Source organism: Astyanax mexicanus, chromosome 19 (assembly GCF_023375975.1).
Source record: "Astyanax mexicanus isolate ESR-SI-001 chromosome 19, AstMex3_surface, whole genome shotgun sequence".
Taxonomy (NCBI): domain Eukaryota; kingdom Metazoa; phylum Chordata; class Actinopteri; order Characiformes; family Acestrorhamphidae; genus Astyanax; species Astyanax mexicanus.
Window position 1 is genome coordinate 5,437,973 of NC_064426.1, and position 18,156 is coordinate 5,456,128.

General features: G+C 36.2%; 3 protein-coding genes across 4 annotated transcripts in view; 1 reads left to right on the top strand and 2 right to left on the bottom strand.

Moving 5' to 3' along the window:
• The window catches only part of arhgdig (Rho GDP dissociation inhibitor (GDI) gamma), a 60,315-nt gene extending 56,630 nt beyond the window's left edge, over nt 1-3,685 (bottom strand). The window contains exon 1 of the mRNA XM_007245552.4: nt 3,589-3,685. The gene's annotated coding sequence lies outside the window, so the exon portion shown is untranslated. The remainder of the gene's footprint in view (nt 1-3,588) is intronic.
• A 1,231-nt stretch (nt 3,686-4,916) lies between these two features.
• On the top strand, nt 4,917-10,562 carry eci1 (enoyl-CoA delta isomerase 1). The gene is made up of 7 exons (XM_022675901.2): nt 4,917-5,032; nt 6,658-6,786; nt 6,897-7,024; nt 7,639-7,785; nt 8,246-8,367; nt 9,064-9,242; nt 9,775-10,562. The coding sequence occupies exons 1-7, from the start codon at nt 4,990-4,992 to the stop codon at nt 9,942-9,944; spliced, it is 918 nt and encodes a 305-aa protein (XP_022531622.1). The 5' UTR covers nt 4,917-4,989; the 3' UTR covers nt 9,945-10,562.
• Nucleotides 9,998-17,526, bottom strand: dnase1 (deoxyribonuclease I). Of its 2 annotated transcripts, XM_007245547.4 has the most exons (9): nt 17,385-17,526; nt 16,559-16,697; nt 16,350-16,438; nt 16,157-16,243; nt 14,677-14,792; nt 13,011-13,123; nt 12,748-12,902; nt 11,756-11,849; nt 9,998-11,651 (listed from the first exon to the last, which is right to left on the bottom strand). In XM_007245547.4, the coding sequence occupies exons 2-9, from the start codon at nt 16,694-16,696 to the stop codon at nt 11,604-11,606; spliced, it is 840 nt and encodes a 279-aa protein (XP_007245609.3). In that variant the 5' UTR covers nt 16,697; nt 17,385-17,526; the 3' UTR covers nt 9,998-11,603. The 2 variants fall into 2 exon arrangements, with proteins under 2 accessions (XP_007245609.3, XP_022531610.2); XM_022675889.2 differs by lacking the exon at nt 17,385-17,526 and having other exon boundaries at nt 16,559-16,715.
• Between the last annotated feature and the right edge of the window lie 630 nt (nt 17,527-18,156).

Here is an 18,156-nt window from a genome sequence, read left to right on the forward strand (position 1 = left end):
TTTTTTTTTTTGAGTAAATAAAGCGCTTATTACTGTTTATTTACAGTACGCTTAGATTTCCAGATTTCCACTAAGGCTAGGTGGCTAGGTGCAGCCGCTAGCACTAGCAAACGCTGCAAAACAGCTCTACACTGAGGAACCCTGAGTGTTCTGGTACGACAGGGCACTATTAGCAAGTTAGGGTCGTCCCATGTAGCTTGTTTTAACATGATAAACGCGCAGGCTACAGTCTGATATACTCGCCTCAGAACAGCGAAGAGGTGTGCTAGCGCTTAGCACGGTTAGCAGCTAATGCTAATACTGCTCCAGCCTCGGTGCTGGAGAACTAAACTAAAGCCACACTGGGCTGCACCCCTAAATGAGCAGGTGTCCAAATATTTTTGTCCATACTGTATACCTTCACCTAATATAACACAATCTGATAAAGCCATTAGATTAAATTTGATTCATTATACGTAAATTTAACAGCTTAAAAATTCATATCATTAGTAAATTCTGTGACAACAATCTGAGCAATGCTGGCTAACATGCGGGTGATTTACGACACCAGAAGAACCAGCTTGGCTGAAAATGAAACCAACAACAATTGAGTGAATTCTTATCTTTCAGGTGAAGATACAATCAGCAAGAGGTATTACGTGACCAGTACATGCACCTCAATATGATCTGGAATGATATGAATGAATAACAATAATTTACTAAGCTAGAAAACTAGAACTAATGCTATTAGCATTCATGCTAGCCGTAAAGAAAATGAGTATTTTGCTAATTATTACACAGTGGAAAATCTGACTAATCTGACTGGTTCTACACAATTCTGTTGAATTGTATACAGCTGTTTGTGTTTGTGAGGTAATTATACTGTAGAATGTATTTACAAACTAGTTAGCTACCATTTAGCCTCCACAGAAAACAATGAAAACAGAGTGTTTTTGCAGATTTTACACGACCGACTAGCCTGCATATAGAAGAGGCAGTTTTGCTTAGTGACTAAGTTACTGACAAACTATGTTGTTAGCTTGTTTCACTGTATATTTATAAATAAGCGTCCTAAAAACAATCTAGAAAGGTAGAAACATGAGTTGTACCTACAGCAAGCAAAGATGGAGGGCATGGCAGAAATAATCATTGACTAAACGACAAGTCGAAAACACCAAATAAATATTAGTTTTAGCCCTACTCACGATTCTGTAAAACTGTACACATTTGAATGGGTTTGTGGAGCAATTGTGCTGCATAATTCATTTAAGCACAACAGGAAAAAGTATGATTTGCTTTTATCTACAAAAATGCCTAAATCGTTAACAAAATGGAAAACTACTACAAGACTGTTCCTCCAGCCCCAAAGAGGTGAAAAGTGAAGTAGAACCATGTGTCCTGTTGGTTCCTGTCTGAGTTCTTGTTTTTGAATATAAAGTGGAACTGTTTATCTCTGTTCTGACTGGCTTCCCTGTATTGCAAAAGCAGCAGAGGTCATAGCGCTTTTGTAACTTTATAAGGGAGTGGTGCTGCTACAGCACTGCTGCGGTACTGCTGTAGCGGAAATCTCACTTGTTCAGCTTAGATTTTGGAGATTATAGCTTTAGTTAAAGAGTGTTGAACCAATTGTGTCGTCAACTGTGTCGTCCCTTCATTTGCACATAATCACCCAGGTTTGAGGACATTAGAGTAGATGGATGCCAGTTTTTCAGGGTGCCTTCATGTCTATGTTACCTTCTGGCACTCGTTTTTTAGTTAGGCTGTACAGTCAAATCTGCTGGAGTCTCTAATCACACTCTGATAATGTTTATATTCTTTGTGATCTATAAAAAATATATAAAAAAATCTATTTGCTCTCTTTTTTTTGGCTGATGCTGATAAGAGACTGACAGTCACCCATCCTTCTTTCGTGCGTTTGAATGTGCATTTAAAATACATGCATCACTTGTATCACTGATGTACCAAGACATTTATATATGATTGATCTGGTTGAGGGTATATACAGTATATATACAGCTCTGGAAATAATTAAGAAATTATTATAAATCAGTTTTATTATTTTGTTATTTATATGTATATGTTTGAGTAAAATGAACATTGTTATTTTATTCTATAAACTACAGACAACATTTCTCCCAAATTCTGAATAAAAATATTGTCTTTTAGAGCATTTATCTGCAGAAAATGAGAAGTGGATGAAATAACAAAAAAGATGCAGAGCTTTCAGACCTCAAATAATGCAAAGAAAACAAGTTCATATTCATAAAGTTTTAAGAGTTCAGAAATCAATATTTGGTGGAATAACCCTGGTTTTAAATCACAGTTTTTTTCATGCATCTTGGCATCATGTTCTCCTCCACCAGTCTTACACACTGCTTTTGGATAACTTTAAACCAAAAAATTCAAGAAGTTCAGCTTTGTTTGATGGCTTGTGATCATCCATCTTCCTCTTGATTATATACCAGAGGTTTTCAATTTGGTAAAACCAAAGAAACTCATCATTTTAAGTGGCCACTTATTTTTTTTCCAGAGCTGTATAAAGAACTACTTCTAGCAATAATAAACTACTACTAAGTGGTTTGACCTGAGGAGGATGGGCCCCACAATGTGACACTTGCTTCCTCCTAATATTTCTTCCTCCAACATTTAAAAAAAAAAATCCTAGTTTGGTTTGTTTACTTATATGATTAATTTGTTTCATTTCTGTTTAGCTGCCCTTTCTGACAGTGTGTAACTCTACTATTAACCTGCGGTAAAAGGTAAACCAAAAAGAGGAATTTAAGGGGAGGAGAGGCCACACTGTCAGACTTGCACAGCAAGAAGAGGATCTGCTTTCAGAAGCTTCAAGAGGAAGTGGTTAGCTATGGTATTCAGCACATTGGTACGTGATCACAATTGTTGCATGCAGTTTTATCAGTCATGCAGACGTAGCTGCACCATTATCATCATTAGTGAGCGACTAATATAAAATATGATCTTATTAAATCATCATATCATTGCTATAGTTCTGTGCAGTCCATGCAACAGTGTAATATCTACCTGTCAAGAAAACAATTGAATATATTGTTACAAGCATTATTGCATCAAACAGCATACTGTAACTGTCATTTGAACACTAGTATTTTATGCCACTGATATCATGTTCTGATATTATTATAGCATTATAAAGCAAACATACAAATTAAACACAATGAAGGTTTAAAATGTTATTTAGATATTAGAATATAATTAGAATATAAAAAACGGTTGAATTCTCATGAACAAATTAAACATTAAAATAAATTAAATAAAAAAATGCTGTTTTCAAACAAAGTTGACAGTAGGGGTGTCTCATATAAAATAATATCAATAAAATAAATGTGATATTTAAATAACAATTTTCGCACATTTTTACAACCCCACTGAACATATATTTCCTGCACTAGAACCTTCTGCAGGGCATGAACCTGTATATATTAAACACTTATCACTCCTAATTAAGCCAATTAAACATTTCATAACTTTTCTTTTTCAGTGACAAATATTGTGCCCTTCCTATGAACACAAAAACACGTAAAATATTAGCGGAATTTAACACAGAAAACACAGAAAAACTCTGAAAACTCTCACCTCTGCAGTCTTGTTCTGACCTGTTGCTGTGGGTCTGTGTATCAGTAAAGCAAATGGTCTAACTTGTTTTAACTTTCCCACCCGCATTCATACTGGTACCGCCTCCTGCGCGCTCTGATTGGCTCATAAGTAACCCTCTAAACAATGATTGGTTGGCTACTTGTAAGTTTGCACTCCCAGCCAATCAGAGCGCTTCCTGTCGGAAGGTGGTAAAAACAGGACTGGACTTGCAGGCAGTTGATTTGGGTGGCTCCAGTCGCTGAATTTACATCGTTATATTTTTTAATCCTTTGGTCGTTTATATATGTATCATATTAGGATATTTACAGATTTTAATACGATGTAAATCATTGGAAACATGTTTTTAATGTGTTTAATTTTTTTTTTTCATTTCTAAACCACTGCTTTTACTGCACTGCTGACACCTGCAGGACACAGAGTACAACAGCTTACACAGTATATTATCATTGCAATAATGTAGTGTATGTGTGCTAGTGCATTAGTAATTCATTTCAAAATGTGAAACATATATATTATAGAGATGTATTACACATCTTTTTTATCTTTTTAATCATGTATTTCTTTTATTGTTAATGATTATGGATTACAGCCAATGAAAACTCACAAATTAGAGTCTCAGAAAAATTGAATATTACATATATATATATATATTGAAATTCTGACAGTGAATCAACGTTTATTTAAAGGTTTTGAAGGGTTGGGGTGAGCTCTTCTACACTAAATATTAATGTTTTTAGGTGAAAGGTGCTTCCCGCAAATAAATATTTAATTATTTGTGGGAAAAGCAATTGATAAATTAATAAATTACCTTTTTTACATTGTAAGACCACAGTACAGGCTATAAGGAGAGAATACAAACAAGATATACATATCGAATTAACACTGAATCAACCTAAAGTGCACAAATGTGCAGAAAAAAAATAAAAAAATATGTCCCGCCCACAGCTGAAATGGCGTTTTTGATTGGTTCTGTCCCAGTGTTTGACGACATGTTGTTCCGCCCACAGCTGAAACGAAGCTTTTGATTGGTTCTTCCTTGTGTTTGACAGTCTGCCTGTTTTTGACCTGTTTCTTACAAATCAGCATTATTGCGATTTATGGAAAATGTATTTATACCAAAAAAATAAGATAAACTCAATAAAAAATGTTAAACATGGATTCTGCATGCACTAAAATCTGTTTATAAGTCTAATATACTCCACAATTCTGGGAGAACTGTGTTTATTTTCCCGCCTTCTGTTTTTCTGTCATTGTGATTGGCTGCCCGAGTGACTGATTTCTCGCTCGTCCAATCCGGTTCGATTACAGTAATAGTTTGTCGACGTCACCAGCCTGTGTCTGTGCTTCTTTCTAGCTAGCTTGGTGGCTAATCTGAGAGAAATGGCTTCAGTGCTGAGACAGGCGGCGCGGCTCGCGTCTTCTAGTAAGGTTATTTTACTTAATTTGGGTTTATTTAACTTCAGTTTTGGTCCTTTTAAGAGTTTGGGCTGTGTAGCGTCTGTTAAGTGACTAAAATGGTCCAGATGTTTGTTGAAAGGTCGTCTGACTTACCCTTCATGGGGAATCTGTGCAGGAATGACAGCTAGTTGACTAGCTAACTCAGCTAACTCAGCTAACTTTACCTATCTAACTGCAATTAACTCACTGCCTAACTAGCTAACTATCTTAGCTAACATGCCTCTATATCAGATTAATTGTAATGTAGAAGGTTAAAGTTAGCTAGCCTGTTAGTTTAGCTCATTGTTAATGGTTGTGAAATCTGCCAGCAGAGCCTTCCAGGCTTGTTTTGTTTGCTAATAAGCCTTAGTTGTTCTGAGCAGTCAGAAATGTAGTTTTTAAACATTAAACAGTTGGTTTACATCTGTAATTTTCCTCATTGTCTGAACTGCAAAATGTAAATGCATGGCGAATTTAAGCTGTACAGAATCCCACAGTTCACACTTCTCATAACTCTTCAACGCTGGAGGGACAAGTTAGGTCACTGCAGCTGCAGCAGCTGAATGTGGACCAAAGTTCACACAGTGCACATGAATCCTGTATACACTAACCTACAAGTCACATATCTGGACACACCTTCTCATTCAATGTTTCTCATTATTTCTTTTTTTAATGTCTTTCTACATTATAGATTAAGATTAATTACATAAAAACAATTAAGTGACACATATGTAATTTAGTAGTAAACATTAAAAAAAGGGTTTGTCCTCCACAATCCCCTGACCTATACCTGATCAACTGAGAAGGTGATGCAGCGTAAAAGGAAAAGCAGCATCTATTGTTCAGCACCTCCAGGAACTCCTTCCTTTAAGACGCTGAGAAAACTGTTCTAGATTCTACCTCATGAAGACACTGAGATTAAAATACCAAGAGTGTGCAGATCTGTCCTCAAAGATAAATATGATACTTAGAATAATCTAAAATATAAAACATATTCTGCAGATCCTTAAAAATATTTTATATATTTTTTTATAAATCTTTCTATTGAAACAAAAGCCTATAATTTGCTTTCAAATGTTTAATCCATCTCTTTCCAAATCCATCAATTAAAAAAAACACTGTAAATGCAATTTTAGTTTTGTTTTTGCATGTTATATTTAATTTTCTATTTTTATATGCAAGTAATCTTACTGACTTAACAGCAGACTGAATTAAGTGGAACAAAAGGGTATCTAGTTAACCCGATCTCAAAGTTTTTAGACTGTGGAGGAAATATTGGAACTCCACCAAGTTAAGGACTTGAACCCAGGGACCCAGCATTGGAAGACAATGCCATTTTTTTTTATTACAGCTCTTGCTTGTAGAAACCTTCATTTTTATGAATAATTTTGAAAGTGAGTCGTTTGGAAATTTTTACCAGTAATACTAGAACTACATATCTGCCATTTTTTAATGCCTTGCTTTTACATGTTGAAATATTTCACTACGAATTTAATAGCTTTGAGCCACCACAGCATTGGAGAGATAATGGCCCTCATGTTCTAAGTCTTCTGTGGAATTCCTGCTAATCATGTTTGATCATTTCTTCTCTTGAATCTCTATCTCTCCTAGGGTGTCTTACCCAGCTCTCTGCAGCTAGCAGTACTAGCAGACTTGGTGCTTCATCTTACAACTTCAGCCCCAGCAGCAGAAATGCATCAACATCGTCCACAATCAAAGTGCAGCTGGACAGTAACACAGGTAATAATGACCTAATATAAACCTGTTAATTAAATAAATAGGCAAATTAAAAATAAGGTACATGAAGTCTGATAAATCAAATGTCATCATCTTTTGGTATTTTTGCACAGGCGTTGCTATAATGATGTTTCAGAATCCTCCAGTCAACAGCATGAGCCTGGACTTTATGACAGAGTTTGTCATCGCTTGGGATAAGCTTGAACTTGACAAGAGCTGCAGAGGAATTATTCTAACATCTGTAAGTCACTACAAGGTCAAATACTATGTGTCCTGGCTCTGCTATGTTACTTTCTATATATTATTCCTTTATTTCTAAAGATGGTACCATTCCACTTTTTCAGTCCTGAGAGTGAATCACTGAGTATCAGCTAATAAAGATGTCATTTTTTAAGTGATGTATTAAGTATTTTTTATGATATATTAAGTTGTTCTTTAGTGTATAAGTAGTAAATATGTGACTTTGATCAGGGGAAATGTTCAGATGTGGCTTTGCAAGCCTGTTTACCATCTTATTATTTTACCATTGGTCTAGATGTGTGTTAAATTGGAAGTGAAGGGGCTAGGTCACTATTACAAGATGTATACAGTTTATGATCTTAAAAGCCTTTTAAAAATGAGCTCTTTTACTGGAAACAGTAAAAGTAGCTGTCATGCTGATTCTTCTGATATTTGTTACATACCAACCATTGGCAGGTGTTATTTAATGAAGTACACATATTTTACCTTACTTAAACAGAATTTTTTGTTATATATATATAATTTACCTAGTACCTAAGTAATGAGTGTGAGTACTTTTGATACCTACACTTGCAGAGTCTGCAAGCTTATTTCTTTCTCTTATTTTAATCGTAGGCTTTGCCAAATGTTTTCTCTGCTGGCTTGGACATCATGGACATGTATGGGACGACCCCGGAGCACCGCACAGCGTTTTGGAAGGCTTTGCAGGAACTTTGGCTGAAAGTGTACGGCTCTGGCAAGATTGTGGTTGCGGCCATTAATGTAAGTTTCTTCTGACCCCTATAGGTCTCAGTAATATGGGCACACTGCCATCCCCATCTGCTCATTTTAAAAAGGGCTGCTTCCTTGTTAGCAAGTGAGCAACGCTGTTTTCACTGTTTATGAACTATTATGAATAGTTGTAGCCAAAGTGAAACATGACCACTGTTACATGAACATGTGCAAGAAGAAACACCTTTTAAACAGAAAGGGGACTCATGGAACCTTTTTACACGGTTTACTACCACTTTCACCACTACCTCCTCTGTACATTGGCCCATCAAGCCTAAATAAGAGTGCTGATCCAGGATGAGTTAAGGTTTGCCAATGTAAAGGGCATGTAGAAGTATGTGGGCAGTATCTGTTCAATAGTTTAAAACTAATACTAATATTTATTTTTGTGTTATTCTAGATATCACATGCTTGTTATTTATCAGTATTCATGTCTCTTCTTTGTCTTTAGGGTGCCAGTCCTGCAGGAGGCTGCCTTATGGCCTTGTCTTGTGACTACAGGATCATGATTGACAATCCTAAATACAAGATTGGCATTAATGAAACTAAGCTTGGCATTGTTGCACCGTTCTGGTGAGTTATTCATACAGCTGCAGTGTAGAATCAGGGAAAAACTTGACAGTAGGCATATTGTATGATAAGTATAGTAGCTTTGCTGCTATATTGGCCGCTAAATTTACTTGCATATATAAAGGGGAGATGTTACTTTTAGCCAGTCACGCTGTTCTGTGCTCCTTTCTGACAGGCAGGCAGGCTACACAGATGCACACTACAGTTTTACTGCTGCTGTGATCTTTCACACCGTTTAATCTAGCAATACACGTACACAAGACAAACTGCAACTTCTATTGCTTTCTTGTAGAAAGCCTGGGAAATGGGAACAGTCCTTCAGTCACCCTGTGTCTGACTGTGTGCTTTTTTTGGACAGCATATTGAGCATCAGAACAGAACAGAATCATAGTATTGCGATATTATCGATATTGTGGGGGTAACGTATTGTGGTAATATCGTATCGTGAGATGCCCTGTGGTTCCCACCCATAATCATGACAGTAAACTGGGATTCCAGTATTGATAATGTATCACCCTGTTAATACAATAATCTTATAAAAAATGAGATTCGAATGGTTTTGTGGAAACTCCTAGTGTGTTCTCCTCCTCGGAACTTAACTTGACAATTAAGGGGTACTGCATTTTCACTACTTACAGAGAAGGTTTTCATAAAGGTGTTTTTCAAATAATGGAAACTTTAATCTAATATCTGTCTCAGGTTTAAGGATTGCTTGGAGAACACCGTGGGCTACAGAATGTCAGAAATGTCTGTTCAGTATGGCATATTGTACAATTCTGCTGAAGCACTGAAGATTGGCTTGGTGGACCAGTTGGTTCCAGAGGATAAACTTATCAGCACAGCCACCGAAACTATGATCAAGTGGTTCGCCATTCCAGGTCAGACTGATTTTTTTTTCCCCTCTGTATTTGATCACAAGATGCTTACACAGCTACCGTTATTGTTGATTGCAGCTAATAAAATTTCAAAATATATGTTAAATTATCATTATTTTAGTGGCAAAAAAAAATGTTTATGTTTTAGTCCTGGTTATGACTAGAAGTGGAACAATACATCGATATAGCAATGCAAGGCATCAAATATTGATACATTTAAGTATATTTTATTAAAACATAGGCGCTCTAAACTACTTAAGACTCGCCCCCAATTTGAATTACTGAAGTTACTGCCTCATTACTCCACATGGTGGTGCTAATCAAATGAATAGGGTAAACCAGTCTTGAAGAATATTGGTTGTTAAATTCTGTGACATAAATAAATCCATAATTTCTCTTCAGTCACAGATGCTGTTAAGTATTGTTGAGAATTGTCTAAAAAATTGGCAAAATAAAATTTGGAATTTTATTTCAGTCTTTAATCTGCACAGAATGTCAACTGAAACCTAACCGGTGTGTTTTATTTTGTGTACAGATTATGCCCGACAGATAAGCAAGGCCATGGTCAGGAAGGCTACAATGGACAAAATGTTGGCAGGCAGGGAGGCTGACATTACTAATTTCGTCACCTTTACCAACAAGGATTCCATCCAGAAGTCTCTTGGGATGTACATGGAGATGCTGAAAGGCAGAAAGGCCAAATAGGACTGAATTACAATTGGGTGCCTTCACAGGTTCATTTATTTTATCTTTCATATAAAAAAAAACCTTCCATCCATCAATTTGTTCATCTTGCTTTCTGTTTCTTTATGATTTGGGGTCATGGTGAGTCTAAATTCTCCTGGAATGGGCAACAGTTTCAACACCTATTCGCTCAGACACACCCTCACACCTAAGAGTGTGTTTTTGAAGGGTGCAAACACACCACAGCACTCTGGAGGAAATCCACAGAGAGACCACACACACACACACACCAGAGGTCCCTGGAGCTCTATGGTATATACTACCTGCTGCGCCTCTACCATAATGCCCAGTTCAGCTAGTTGTGTTCTGTCTACATGGACCTATTAAAACATAATGTTATATTTTGTGGTTCATGGTCTATTTTTGCATTAACTTTCTGGCATCTTTGCAGCTGCTTATTAATAATAGTTGGATGTCAGGATGCTTTTTCATAATCAGTTGCCTTCTATCTGAATGATCTACTTTCACCACAGTGTCATTGTATTGCATTACATTGGATTGTACAGTGTTAATAATGCCAGAGTTATTGGCCGTCAAAAAATAACTGGGCCAAATGTTCATTAAACAAATCACACCTTTCTTCTGCTTTTCTGTAGATTTATCTGGTGTTTGGACAGTGCAATATTGTTGAATAATACATATAATCTTCACTAATTTAACACTGTCTCCTGCCTCAATGTGTTTGTATACGTGTGTCCCCTTCTTACACATGCTGTCAGTGTGTTGTCATTCCCTCCATGTTACCTTCCTTTGAGGGGTTCACTTGTATTTTGTATCTTTGTGTAACTAGCTGTCTTTTTCTGTATTAATGTAAAGATTATGTAAGGTTGTTAAGTGTTAATACTAGTGGTGTCAAATATCAGATTAGTCACAACAATATTCTGCGATTAACTGTGATTAATCGCACTTCTTTAAAAAAAAACTTTGCTGTAAATTTGCTGCTGTGTTTTCAAACAGTGTTTTCAATGGGACGCAGCACAAACCTCATGTGTAAACAGCATGGGGCACAATTTTTTTTCTTAGCAGTATATTTTCTGGCTAATATATCAGATTAAATTGCACCTAATCAACAGTTTAGCTCAGTTAAAAATAAGGAAGTATCTTTGATAGCTGAGTCGGATTAAGGCCAGATCACATTTTCGCCACACGCGAACTGCTCTAGAAAAAAAGGCAGGGTAGGGAAGGGGCAGGTTACAGCAGAGGTTGGGGTCAAACATGGTAGTGTAAAGCTTTACTGGTTCCAAATGTATTGCATTGTCACTTTAACCTTGACAACCCTAGTTAATATACTCACTGACAACATATATCTAGTGATTACAGTATTAACATTGCCTCTAGTCTGGATGCAAGATGAAACATGTACGGTTGGGAGTAGGGGCATACAGGTTCTGTGTAGAACTGTTGCAGGCTGCCCTGTAGATCCTGCACACAGTTTGTTAAAGATTTGTTGTAGAATTTGGTAAAGATTTGGTTTGTTGAATTGGTTGGTTTGGAAAATACTTGTGTAAAAGCCAAATTATAGTGACCCAAGGGCTGAATATTTTTATAGGCTCTGTATATTGTACTTTTTATTGGCTTTTTTTAATGAACTTATTTCCTATTATAGAATCTCAGCGTCTCTCAGGTGAGCTGCACCTCAACAGGAAAATGATCGCTGACAGCCAGGGCCTAGGAGAGAATTAAAACCTCATTTAACACACAGTCCACTGCTCCACCGAGCTGAACACACAGCTTCTAAGCTGCACAGGCAGTTATTACTGTTAGCTCCTCACCCAGCTGTGGCTTAATCCCAGGTCAGCCATAAAGTCGTAGACTTGTGCTGTGTCAGAAGCCACGCCTCTCATCATGTCGTCAGTGGATACAATCCTAAAAGAATCGGAGAATTAGTTCTGGCTGTAGTGATAATGTGGGTTTGGAATGATTCCTAACATTTGTATAATTGTGAAGTGTAAGGATGCAGCATATGAAAAAATGTATCAGAGTAAAAGTATTGAACTCATGGAAAGTGTGTAGTGAAGTAAAAGTGGAATTACGAGAATAAAATACTTCTAAAGTAAATACAGATACAATATTTTAGTACTTAAGTACTGTAGTGAAGTAAAAATAATACTCCAGTAGATACAGATACAGCATTTTAGTACTTAGGTTTAGTAGTGAAGTAAAAATAATACTCCTGTTGATACAGATACTGCATTTTAGTACTTAAATATAGTAGTGACGTAAAAATAATACTCCAGTAGATACAGATACAGCATTTTAGTACTTAAGTACAGTAGTGAAGTAAAAATAATACTTCAGTAGATACAGATACAGCATTTTAGTACTTAAGTACAGTAGTGAAGTAAAAATAATACTTCAGTAGATACAGATACAGCATTTTAGTACTTAGGTTTAGTAGTGAAGTAAAAATAATACTCCAGTTGATACAGATACAGCATTTTAGCACTTAAGTACAGTAGTGAAGTAGTTCTACTTCCTTACTATACATCTCTAATAACAAATAATGAGTAGGTTTGGGTCCACCAGTCCTTTCTTTAGACATTTTATGCATCAGTTGCTATCATATGCCAGGTGGTTGCTAAATTGTTAGTAGGCAATTGCAATGACATTCTATGTGGTACCAAATGTGTTGCTCTATATCCCAGGTGGTTGCTAAGGGATTGCTAAGTGGTGGCTATGGTATTCTAGTAGTGTTTGGTCTACTAGTCTTCCTTTAGACATTTTATTCATCATTTCTGTGTATGGTGTTCGGGATGGTGCTTGCCTGTCGTAGGGGCAGGTTGTGTGTGAGACAGTAGTATCTGCAGTGTCGGGGATTAGCCAGTGGTATGATTTGTCGGTGTACAGCTGAATGTTGGGCCAGTCCTTGGCTTTAATGTAGTTACAGCCTGCGTTGAAATCCCCCAACAGCAGGATGTCCTGAAACACAACAGGAAGTGAACTGTGAACAGTGTTTGAGTGCCACCTATAAACTCACACACACCAATTTCTAGTGCACACCAGTATTTCTCAGTGCAGTGTTCTTACATTGGTGTTCCAGTGCTCCCTGGTGAAAACCACCACATCGTGCAGTGCGTCCACCTCCTTCACTGCAAAGTCCGGTGAGGTGTGCTGCGGGATTAGCACAAAGTTCTGCACGGCTGCAGGAAATGAACATTTACATAAAAAGTGTATTTTCTTCATAGCAAACAGCATTAGCATGCTAAACTATTCATTTAGCTGGGAGTATATAGTTAAAAATTAACACAACCACAAAGTGTACTGAACATTATTGCTGTAATATGTAAATAATTACAGTCATAGGGCCCCTGCATACACCCTGTGCAATGCTCACTGCTATCTTACACCTAGTCAGCAGTCTATTTTTAAACCTCGCACCTGCACTGTTAAAAAAACGTCAGATTTGTGGTGGTCTGGAAGTGAGGTGTGTTCAGGTAAATTTCTGGCGTGTTTCTAGTTTGGCTGCGGGAAATACAGGTGCTCTACTGACTGATTAAAACCCTGACAACAGTCAGCCACCTAATCCTATTTTAACCTTAGCGTAGGTGCACCTCCGCTCGTTAAACGCAAACACACACACAGATGTGCTGCAGAGCGCAAATCCAGCTTTTACATCAACGATAAACAGAATAAAAAATAAAATAACATTACTGTTCCCTCAAATGGGCTGCTCGTGTATTTTCACAGCGTGAACATGCAGGTCATTTTCCTCTGCTTAGACACACAAAACCAGCTCATTTTATAACATTTCTTTTTATGCACTAATCATTAGTCATGACACAGCGTAAAGGGTATCCACCAGATTCACATGATGTCAAATTTTGTATTATTTATTTCTGCTGATCATGTATTGGTTTAATGTATCAGTTTAATTTAAACATCAAAGTGATACATTTAGTCATTTAGGCAATTATCTGAGAGTACTATTATCATTCTATTATTCTATAATGATTCTATGCATCCTTATATATTAATTAATACTAATTATTAACGTTTATTGCACCTTTTAGTTTAATCAGAAGTTCACTTTTTTTGTGGACAAATAAAAAAAAAACATGGAAATCAAACACAGTTTGCAGTTTAAAAGAAACAAAATCTAAAACTAAATAAGAAAGAAGTGAAAATAAATCTTAATATGATTCATGATTTAGATTTTTTAACTGATTTGTTTTTTACTCTTTTACTGTTTTATTGGATCAAAACTATATATAATTAATCATAACCAAATTAAAATTAATTCTGAATTAATGAAATTAATAATTAATTGTTTTTCTAAATGTATTACACCCTGATAATTAGTCATTATTAATACTATTTAAGAAGGAGTAATATAATTTGTAATAGTAGTATTGTTAGTAGTAATATTCATAGTATTAAAAGTATTAATAATACTATTACTGCTAGTAAAGACAATAGCTTACATTAGATTAGTAGGAGTAGTAGAGTAGTAGTGAATATATTAGTGTTAGTAATAATAGAAGTAGTACAACTTGTAGTAGAAGTAATAATAATATTAGTATCAGTTGTGGAATCAGTACTGGTGGTAGTAATAGTAGTATCAATATTTAACAGTAAATTCCCAATTTTTTGTAATTGGTTAAATCAACACGAATAGTATTATAATTAGTATTACTGTTAGTATTAGAATTACTCGTATTAGTGGATTTGATCTATCAGTGATAATATTAATAACCTGAGTATTTGGAAGAGAACATCACCACAAACGGCTCTCGTATGAACGTATCTGTTCCACATGGTTCACATCCATCATCATAGGTGAAGTTCTTTACTACTGACACTTTCTCATTCCTAATGAACACAAATATATAGATATATAGATAAAACATATAGATATGAAGAAAATACCAGTGCTTGCAAAGCAAACAATAAAAAGTAAAATAAAATAATAATAATAATTTAATACAGACTATAAAAATTAAAGACCAGTTACTACGTCATTCAACGTGGTTATAAAGGTGTTTACCAAGTGTTTGATAGGCAGCTGCCATTAAATCCCAGGTAGTTGATAAACTGTTGCTAGGCAATTGCTGAGGTGTTGCTAAGAAGTTGCTATGATAAACTATGTGGTACCAAAGGCAATGCAAAGTGGTTGATCTACAGTATATCCCAGGTGGTTGCTAAGGTGTTGCCAAGTGGTGGCTTAGGGGTTGCTAAGTGGTTGCTCTCTGGTTCAGGCCAGTGTAAAGTCAGTTTAAACCTGATATTGAGGTAATCTATAGAAAAACTAGGAAGACTGTAATAGTTATTTTATTAATATCTTACAAAATCTGATGTGTTTTAAACATGAAAAGCCACCTTTACAGTTATAAACCCATTAAAGTTTAAGGGCCCTGTCATACACCCTGTCAACAACAGTCAACAACAATTTTCACACCTTGCGTCTGCGCCTGCACTGTTAAAATAGTGTCGGAGTTAAGTTAAATAGGAATAAATTTACTTTGATGGGCGTGGTGGTCTGACAGTGAGGTGTGCTTAGGTAAATATCTTTTAAGGTGTTTCTGTCTTGGTGGCAGAAAATACAGGTGCGCCACTGACTGATTTAAACCCTGACAACAGTCAACAGTCAGCCGCCTAATACTATTTTAGCTACTCCCTGCTCGTTACACACACATGGACATATGGAAAGACTGCAGAGCGGAAATCCAGCTTTTACATCAACAATAAACAGAATAAATAATAAAAAAACATTGCTGTTCCCTTAAATAAGCTGCTGGCATACCTTTACAGGTCAGTTTGTAAAAACGATTTGCTGCTGAAATATCAACGTGCCAAAGTCAGAGCTCACCTGCCTCTTAAAGGGAATGAAAACTGGCACACTGATTGGTTTATTATGCTTTTTGTGCCCTCACAATTTCAAAGACGCACCGGCATGCTCTAAATCCAGCTGTATGATGTGCAATTGACCTGTGCTCTGTAGGTTGCCAAAATAGGCCCTTAAAGTTTAAAGAAAGTTCTCCATTTCAAGGCATTCAAGGGATGTTTGAATTATATATCCTTGGAAATTAATAAGAATTGGTAGAAGATGAAACCAACTGATAACATTGTTGTGCTTTGCTTTGCCCTACAATAATAATAGTAGGGACAATATACACCCTGAAACTTTTACAGTACAGTAAAATAACAATAATTTCAATTAGTAAATTAATGAGTACCTGTAGATGAAGAGGTATCTCTCTTTGTAGGTGGTCCTTCCCAGTGGCTCGCTGACGATGTGATCGTATGTGTATGGAGAAGATCCTCTGAGCATAAGCGAAAGAAAGTGTTAAAGATGTCTAGACAGGTATCACTGTTCTCACTGTTTGAGGTTTAACCGTCTGTAATAGTGGGTTTCTTTAAATTACTCACTTGTTCACCTGCTGCATCAGTCTGTTCGTCGCAGAAAGATCGTTATCTCTCACCTCCTGGATGAGAACAATATCGTACCGATGCACGATCTACAAGAAACACACACACAAATTAAGATTTGATAGGATAATACGATTATACTGTACACGCAGTGAGTGTATCTAATTATATGTGTGTTATATTTAAATTTAAATTTGTGTTTTACTTACTGTACTTATATATTCGAGCAGTGTTGCATTGGATGCTTTTTTGTTGCCAAACGTCTGCACGTTAAAAGCCCCGATAAGTAAGGAGCTGACCAGATGCACAGAAAGCAAGAACAGCACAATAACGGCTGCAGTCCTCATCCTATTAGAATCAATTACTTAGAATGAATTAGCAAATCAGGTCTGAGGAATGTCTTGAAGAAAGTTTCTACATTCTACATTGGCTGTCTGTCTTATATTAGCTCCATTAATCATATTAACCACTTTGTATTTCTTTAATAATAATAATAATAATAATAATAATAATAATTACAGACTGTAACCCTGTATCTGTTTCTCTGTATACTTTATTATTATTATCCTCCTTTTATCCTGTTGTTCTTCAATACTCAGACCCCAACAGGAAAGAAAACCACGACAGAGTAGCTTTTATTATTATTATTATTATTATTATTATTATTATTATTATTATTATTATTATTATTATTATTATTATTTGAGGTGAGGTGTTAGTGTGTGTTGAGCTGATCCAGTGAGTGGATCAGATAGAGCAGCAGTGCTGCTGGAGTTTTTAAACACTGTGTTTATACGTTTTTACAGTGTTGGTCATCCTCTAGCCTAGTCATTATCAGTGACCACAGGACTCTATTGGCTACAACACATAATCTGTAATTAAATAACTACAGCGGAGCTGATCAAATAGACAATATATGCAAAAGTAAGGAGTAGTCATAATATTCTAATGTGGCTATATACATATTTAAGTAAGTTTCGTACATTAATAAACACATTTCTGAAGTTGTATAAACCTGGAAGAACAGAACAGTACCTGCTGTTGAGTTCTGCTTCGTCTAGAAAGACTATGACCGTGTCTCAGGAAGGCCAGCAGAACCACAGAGAAGCTCTTTCAGTACTGGCACTCTTAACCATGGTATCAGATTTTCAGGAGAGTTTTTATTTACAAGTTGTGTGGGAATGAAATGGCCCACTGCAGCTGCTGTTTCAGAGAGAGTGTGTGTGTGTGTGTGTGTGTGTGTGTGTGTGTGTGTGTGTGTTGGAAATGAACAAACATTAGGTGAAATGCAGTTAATATTTCTAGCTGAGACAGGGGTGGACAAAACAATAAAAAACAGCATGCAACAACCTGTGTTTCACCCTGTACAATAAAACTGTCTTTATTATTGACTTAACATTACATTATTATGCAATCCTTATTATTCATTATTATGCAATCCTTAGAAATATTTATTACACAATGAAAACAATTAATATTTTTTTCACAATGCACTTAACAAACACCAGGGTGGGCACTAAAAGGGCCCTGCATCATGTTTTCTCAATTGGAAGGGCATCTAAGAGTGCACTTCATGGTTGTTCGGAAATACATACCTACAGGAGATGTCAAGGTTATCCCGATGTAAAGTTTTATGACCCTCTGTCCTAATAACCCTTTTATTTGTTTGTTCTCACCAGAGGAGTTTTATGACAGCACCTGTAAATGCCTGACCCAAAGTGATGATTAGGGCTCCTCCCCTTTCATGACCTGGAAAAATATCCTGCTCAAGCCAACCCAGCACATCTATGTTGTTGTTTCGTTGCAG